Source organism: Crocodylus porosus, unplaced genomic scaffold (assembly GCF_001723895.1).
Source record: "Crocodylus porosus isolate Cpor-Errol unplaced genomic scaffold, CroPor_comp1, whole genome shotgun sequence".
Taxonomy (NCBI): domain Eukaryota; kingdom Metazoa; phylum Chordata; order Crocodylia; family Crocodylidae; genus Crocodylus; species Crocodylus porosus.
Window position 1 is genome coordinate 3,428,434 of NW_017728944.1, and position 7,970 is coordinate 3,436,403.

The 7,970-nt window shown below is 40.7% G+C and overlaps 1 protein-coding gene across 1 annotated transcript; it reads right to left on the reverse strand.

Annotated features, from left to right (window-relative positions):
- Nucleotides 1-205: 205 nt before the first annotated feature.
- LOC109320335 (keratin, type I cuticular Ha6-like) lies at nt 206-6,715 on the reverse strand. The gene is made up of 7 exons (XM_019550385.1): nt 6,530-6,715; nt 5,326-5,408; nt 4,244-4,400; nt 3,281-3,442; nt 3,037-3,162; nt 1,768-1,988; nt 206-705 (listed from the first exon to the last, which is right to left on the reverse strand). The coding sequence occupies exons 1-7, from the start codon at nt 6,698-6,700 to the stop codon at nt 474-476; spliced, it is 1,152 nt and encodes a 383-aa protein (XP_019405930.1). The 5' UTR covers nt 6,701-6,715; the 3' UTR covers nt 206-473.
- Between the last annotated feature and the right edge of the window lie 1,255 nt (nt 6,716-7,970).

Genomic DNA, 7,970 nt, shown 5'->3' on the forward strand with positions numbered 1-7,970 from the left:
CCGCTAGCCTAAAGGACCCAACTGGAATCAGGGTTCCAGTATGAAATGAAAGGAGCCAGCTTTCAAACAGCTGTTCATGAAATATATAAAATAATGACTATGAAAGGGATGAATACAAAAAGGAAAGAAGTTTGCTATATCATAGTAATTACCTTTTTATTAAGAAATAAGGAGGTTTCAATCTGCTTTAGACACTGAGGTGGAACAGAAGGCAGAAAATGCACTGCAAGAGGCACATTGAAAGCCGAAGAATATGTTGACGTGGCAAGCAGTTCAGCACTTGCAAATGGATAGGACTGAGATATCTAAAGCCATCCAAAGGATTTTGATTCCTAATTGACCATTCAAGTCCCTGACACAGCTACAAAAAACTCAGCTTAGAGACTTGAGTCTACTGTAGTTTTCCTTTCACTAGCCCATAACATTGTTTTATTGCCTCATATTATTACTCCTTCTAGTGAAAATGTTCACATTTAACAGATTTGAGTGGAGATCTGAGTTACTAATGCACAGCCTGGAGTGAGAAGAGAAGTGGGTGCACAGGGATTGCAGCAGGGTTGAATCGGATTGGGTTCTGCTGCTGGGATGCTGGGGGTGCAGTCAGAAGGAATGACTGGTGACTGGATTGGTTCTGACCAGACTTGTTTGCCAACTGCTGAGCTGATGGAGGTTGTACAGCCTGGGTTACCAGGGTAGTTGGGTAGCCTAGGAAAAAACAAAATCATTTAGGATAGATTTAATACATGTCTAAAGGACTTTTCAGAAACTAATGTTACAAGATGAAATGAAAAGAAACATAAAGAATTTACAGCAAAAATATTATGTGGAAAATCCAAATCCAGAGAACAGCTGCTTTAGCAGCTGGGTCCTTTTTCTATTTCCTATTTGCTAAAAAAACACAGAAGCAGAGGCTGTCTTTCTGAGCTGTCTGAGAAGGCAAGGGATTCTCCCTTAGGATGATTCATAATTCCAGAATGTCAGTATTCAGGACAAATAGTTTTCTCTTTCCTGAGCCCAGCTGCAGATAGTCATTAAGGCCACCCTAATGGCAGACAAGGAGAAAAAAAGAACATGTGGGAGAATCAGAGGCCAAAATGATTGGGAGGAAAAACTTTAGTTTGGTTCTCCCAACTCAAAGGGGAAAGACTTCAGTTTGGCTCTCCCAACTCCAAAGGTGAATGCCGTCACCAATATGCTTGGCAGCAGACGTGGAAGTGGACCAGAAGCACTTCTGATCCACTTCCAGGTCTGCCGCTGAGTATGCAGGGGACACCCCCCCCCCACCGCTTCCTCCTGGGTCGGGAGTGGCATCCAGGATCTCCCGTGGCCAATTACTGAGCCAGGGGGGACTCAGGAGGGCGGGGGAGGACGGAGGGGGGAGTTACCCATGTGCTCAGCAGTGCAGCCGGAAGTGGACCAAAAGTACTTCCAATCTTCTGGGCCAAGCATGTGGGGGACACTGCCCCCCCTTGTGCTCCTGTGGGGTGCTCCATCCACCCCACCATCACAGCATTCACGAGCTGCACCTGGTACCTCAAGGTATGTAGAAAAAACATATAAAGCTGTGTCTATGGCCAAATCGCTGACTCTCTGAATCAGCATTGAATCTTCAGATTCGGCCGAATTGAATCAGAGTAGTCATCTGAATAAATGAGTCGAATCTTTGTCCCTTTGATTGGGCCAAATCCGAACCAAATATGGCCCGCTTCGTACACCTCTAATGTTTATGTACATAGTTTGACCATTAGTTGCTTGCACTATATGTACCTGCAGTCCTCTACATCCAGCAGCCTGTGGTACACGCTGATCTCACAATCCAGCTGGCACTTAGCATCCAAGAGGACCTTGTACTCGCCATATTGGTGCTCTATGTCAGATTGAAGTTCAGCCAACTGTACTTCCACATCACTGATCAGACACTGGAGCTCTGATAACTGCTGGCTGTAGTGCGTTTCTGTTTCTGCCAAAGTATTTTCAAGAGCAGTGTTCTGAGAGGGAAAAAAGTGGGTCAGACAGACTCAGTGGGTATGTCTACACATGCAAGTAATGTGCCAGTGCCATCGAGCCAGGTTCTGATCCCGATCTCCCCGCAGCTGGGAGGGAAATGCCCCTTGAACCAGGACAGCTCCCTCCACACCCTGGGGCTTGGAGCCAGCCGCTATCTTCCTGCATCCGGTAGGGAGCAGGTTCTGGAGCCAGGACAGCTACCCCCTGTCCCCTGGACCTTGGGGGCTTAAGCCAGGCAGCCATTGTGGTCCCCTGCTGCCTGGGCTGACCGGGAGCAATTTGCTTCCAGTTAGTGTCTATACATATGCTACTGCACATTAGTTAATGCGCCATTTACTAGCAAACGATTCATTATATTAATTTAATGTGCAGTAATAGCTGTGCATGTATAGACGGCGGTGCTTTAATGTGCATTGACTCAGTCTAATGTGCAGTAAAGTGTCTTATGTAGATGCACCAGGGAGTCCTATTCAAGTATCACTGTCTGATTTTGTGTATTAGAAAATCCTGGATGGTGTCCTGATTTTTAACTGAATGTTACAAGGTTGCAGCAATTTTCTGGGGTGTTCACCTTCAAACTAAGGTACAATATGAGATTAAAACAATCATCCCCCAAGGCAGAGGTTCTCAATATTTTTAGATCAAGGCACCCTGGCATAGACTCAAGAACCCTGTTGGAAAATTGCAGCTCTTAGTGGCACTCTGGTTGAGAATCATTGCCCTAATGACTAGGTTCAGGCAGGTCCATGTCTAATGACTAGGTTCAGGCAGGTGTTATGTGCCTGATTGCAAATCCATGCCATCAGAGGGGGCTGATCAGGGTCTTTTTTTACTGTGCTACAAAGGCAGTTGTCATAAACATGTCTGAAATCTGGTTGCTGTTTCAGTACAAGAGAATCCTGATACACAGATAAATGGCCAGGCAGTAGCACTGACTTAGAATTTCAACTACAGCTGTAGGTCAAACATGGGTCTGTGCTCATTTTCAGGTATGTCAAAGGCATCGAGAGCACTCACAGTAATACACACCAGGTTGTGCTGGGTCTGCAGGTCAATCTCCAGAGCCTGAACAGTGTGTTTTAGCTGAATGATTTCGTTTTGGCAGCCCTGCAGCTGTTCTCCACTGGAGATCACCTCCTTATTCAGTTCCTCCATCTGAAATACATGCCAGATGAAAGGGGGAAGTCAGGAATTGTGACTCCACTTTAAAAGGCAGTTGGGCATCTTTTGAGCTTGGAATTTCTTGGTGATTTGTCTACTATGAGATGCCCACCTGAGTGTGGTACCAGTCCTTAACTTCATGTTGGTTGTTGTCAACTAAGGTCTCATACTGGTATCTTATCTCATCCAGGACCTTGTTCAGGTCACATGATGGAGCTGCATCCAACTCTACATTGATATGGTCACCAAGCTGACGTCGAAGTGGAGTGGCTTCCTATGGAGAAGGAAGAACAAGAGAGTAAATATTTAGAAGGGATCTGTTTTTTTCACTGCCCACTGAATAGCACTGGCTGGAATTTTCCTGAGCCTCTAAGGGCTCTCTTTGCTCTCATATCTCGAGCAGAGATTAACCAAGCCCAGCTATAACCTAACACAGAAATAGAAGCCGATCAGGTAATTATCCATATAGCCTTCTCCAAGATCTATTTTCCATTACTCTGGTCTGAAAAAGGGTAACTTAAAAAATATTTTTCCATTGTTCAGGAAAAGGTAATTGAGAGTGGGGGAGAAAGTGCTTCCTTTTGGCTTTTACTATGAGTATGTTCTGAAGTAAGCAGCAATAAATAATTACCATAATACAGAGACCCGATGGGCTGTATTTGAAAATCACACATTATCTTCTATTTTCTTTTGAGTACAGACACTGAGTGTGGATCCCATTAGCTTATAGAGAAACTGTCAAAATTACAAGACTATCTGGGGCTGTGTCAAAGTAAGACGATATGAATTTAGACAGATAACAGTGATTTTTTTATATGGGAGACTCCTCAAAAGAGATAGGAGGATTTCATACTGAAATGAGTTCTAACAAAAAAGTGAAATCCATCATTGTGGAGAACAATAATGGCTGTAATGGCTGATAATCATTTATCTTTTTCTGTAAATCCCTTTGCAACTATAATGTTCCTTTAGTTCTTTTGCATCCAATAAATGCATTCCAGATTTCACAGCATACATGCATTTTAATGGTCTTTTGTACCATTTAAGTTCTAACTGTTTTGGCTTACTGTCTTACTTTCTCATGGTTCTTCCTGAGGCAGAGGAGCTCCTCTGTTAGGGCCTCAAGCTCTGTCTCCAGGTCAGCCTTGCACAGGGTCAGGTCATCCAGAATTCTACGCAGACTTTTGACGTCTGCCTCAGCGCTCTGGCAAAGCCCATGTTCATATTCATACCTTTAAATGACAAGAACATAGTAATAACTAATAATCCTTAAAACAAAGCCTGAACAAGCACAATTTTCTTTCAAGTTTACTTCTTAGTTTATTTGTACTGGTCCTTTTTGGATTATTTGTAAATGTCTTGAGTCTTTCCGTATGTTGACAACTCTTGTTTTTGAGGTAGTCTAGCTCTGGATAAAAAAATGATTCCTCACTGTTCAGATTATAGATTGGATATTTTGCTGTTAATTTGGAGGAATACAAGATTGCCCCTTCCCTTTTTTTTTATTTTGCAAAGATGATGGCAGATGGTGTTACCTTCTACAATAGATTCACTTTGTAAGACTTCTTGATATAGTCTTTTCCATTTAGTGGACCAAAAGTAAAGCTTGTTCGGTGAAAATGCCGTAATGTTTTCTAATCTGCTAAGGTCCAAAGATGGGACCACAACACGTGACAATGACCAAACATGAACAACAGAAACAGTCAATTAAATTATGAGATTAATTCTTACAGTTCTCTCCCCCTCTTACAACTGTTTTTTTACTATACTGTGCTGGCTTTTACTGCTCAGACCTGATGAATGCCTTGCATTGGAAAGCTTCTCTAACTCTGTCCAAACTATGCAGTTGATCCAATAAAAGATATTACCCTAAGAAATTCGTGCCTCTTGTAATAAAAGAATCAACTCTTTTTGTAGCCTTAATTTCTTTATTTCTTATATAGAAAAATGCAAGTGAATTAGCACCAAAATTGTGTGAAAAACATAAAATTTTGGCTGTAAAGTAAGTGATTTCTCTCCCAAATAGAGTAACAGTTTCAAATACCTTGTAGTATACGATCATTTTAAAATTCCCTAATATACAAAATGTAACTGAAACCTGAACTGAGACCTAGAAGGTCAACTAATGATTCACAGTCCAATTGGTATCAGACTTACTTGATAGCATAGTCATCAGAAGCCACTTTGAGATTGTCAACATCCAGACAGAGCCTGGCATTATCAGCTTTAGCACAGGAGATCTGGAAAATAAGAGGCTTCCTGTAAACAATAAAACATTTTAAAATATCCACTTTAAATAAATTAAAGGGAATTTTTTAATACTTGTATTTCTACAGAAGGCAGAGATCTAGCATTTTTACCATACTCTGATTTGCAAGTGCAATAATTGTGAGGTGCATAACACAAAGTACTACAAAATCTAAGCCCGCAGTCACTAAGACTGATGCAAGGGATGAATCATTTGACTCTCTCCATCCTGATGTTTTAGGTGATTAGCTCCCAAAGTAGCAATGGATCTAAAATAAAATATGTATACCTTTCAAGTGGATTTAAATCTCCTTACCTCTTGTGGTCCATGCACTTTAAGGCCATTACACTTTTAAAATGTTTTAAAAACATTACACTTTTATCAGTATAAGTGATCAGAAACCAGTCTATACCCATAACACAACAGAAGTTTGGGACAGAAAGCTAGTCTATACCAGTGATAGGACAGGAATTTGGCACATATAGACTTGTTTAAAAATGGTGGAACCCAGTTTTAAGATTTTCCCCACCAAGAGTGAATGTATGTCCTGTTTATTATTAATCTAAACTACACCACTTACAGAAAACCATATAACTTACATTGATTCCACTTGGGGTTTTCTGACTATCTGTACCTAGCCTAAAACTATACGTGTTGATGAGCCTTGATAACTCATCAATACAAACCAATGGAATGCAGAACAACATCTAGCAAAGAAAAACTGGACAGAAAAATAATATTTCCTATCTATGTCCCACTTCTGAGTTATAATGAAAAAAGCGGGTCATTAAAGAAGGGATGCTCATAAGCACATACATAGCACAATTATTAAGAAGTGTTATTCTTTGATCCTGAATTCCATTTTCTGTTGCTATCAGAATGCATAGTAATAAATAGCAAAATAACTGATAGATTTATATAAAGAAAAGATTAAGAGTAGCTCTGAAATAAAGATCCTTACTGAAAGCTAAGAACTTGATTCCACAGTATCACAATTTATCATCCACTCTTTTTTGCCCTCTGAGAAAGGAAAGAAATGCTTTCAGAATTCCTACAGCTTTGAGAACAACCGGCTGTTTGCATAGATTATAAAATTCTCTGTTGGGCCATTACCTGTTGCTGGAGCTCCTCAATCATCTTATAGTAACAGTTGAGATCAGTATATACATACGGGGTTTGACCTTCATACCACTCTTGGATTTTATATTCCAAGTCAGCATTCTCCTGCTCCAGGAATCTCACTTTCTCCAGGTAGCAGGCCAGACGGTCATTCAAGAATTGCATAGTCTCCTTCTCATTGCTGTTGAAGATTGATTCATTGTAGCCACAATAAGAGCCGGCTGAATAGCAGCCCATAGGTCTGACCAATTTTCTGGGGAGGCAGGGATTTGGTTGGTAGCCATTAACAAGGGAGCTCCCTGGTCTACTGCTAACAGACACTTTGCTACTAGTTGAGAAGCTAGTTGGCAAGCAGCTTTTTATGCCAGAAGAACAATCTGAGATGCTCTTGGTGTAAGAGTTGCTTGGAGCCTTACAAGAACCTGTAAAAGACCCACAACAGGGGTCTGGAGTGAAGCAGTTAGAAGTCATAGTGAGAGAAGATTAGTGAGAAAAGTTAAAGATTTCAGTTTAGTTGGAAAACCCCAGTTACACAAGTGTAGAAGTGTGCTTCCTCGGTAGAGCTTTAATATTCTGTGCTGTGGGTGTTGGCACAGTTCAAAGGTTCTACCCCTTCTTCATCTGAAAGACAGTTTTCACAAGGACTTCTTATTAGTCTATTATTTAGTTGCTTAAGAAGCACTTCTTTGCTTATAAAACAGTTTTTAGTTTGGTTTGTCCAGTAAGGATTCATAACTATAGGTGTTGGCTGCTAGAAGAAAAGCTATGCATTATGCTTTCAAAGCAAATTGTCATCAAGTCAAAGGGAAACCCTCAATAAATGGATATGCGTACATGGAGAGGATGTTGTAGAATATTTTAGTTGGAGTCATTTGATTCCTTTAATGGATACTACAGACTACACGGAATATTTTTTCTCTTTGCATTCAAGCAATCCGTCTTTTTTTTTTTAAAATAAGAGAAGATATATTATTTTTGGAACTAAATCACTACTAGTTTAGTTTCAGAAGGAGGAAAGAGCCTTTCATGTGTAGACGAAGTGGAGGCCCTAAATTAAAGTGGTGGGTTTTTAATAATGATGCAAAAAATTGTGGTTTGTTTCTTGGAGGCTCGCAAAGTATCACAGACACACATACATTTGATGGCACAAAAGGTGTATTTGCAAATAGGGTCAGAGCAGAGTCAAAAACTCTGATTACTCTGAACCCACCAAGGAATTTTTGCAGGCTGTACTTATCTTTTTCCTCCTGGGCATGTGTGCAGAAACAGGAGCTCTTACAGCTCATTTCCGTTTCATACAAACATACATGTGGTTACATCACTACATCCATCGCATGTATATTATAATTAACTACTTAAGTATGCAGGGCGGAGAGGTAAATATGCATCAGCTAATTGAGCATGCTCAGAGAGTACTATAGGTCACCAAGAGTTT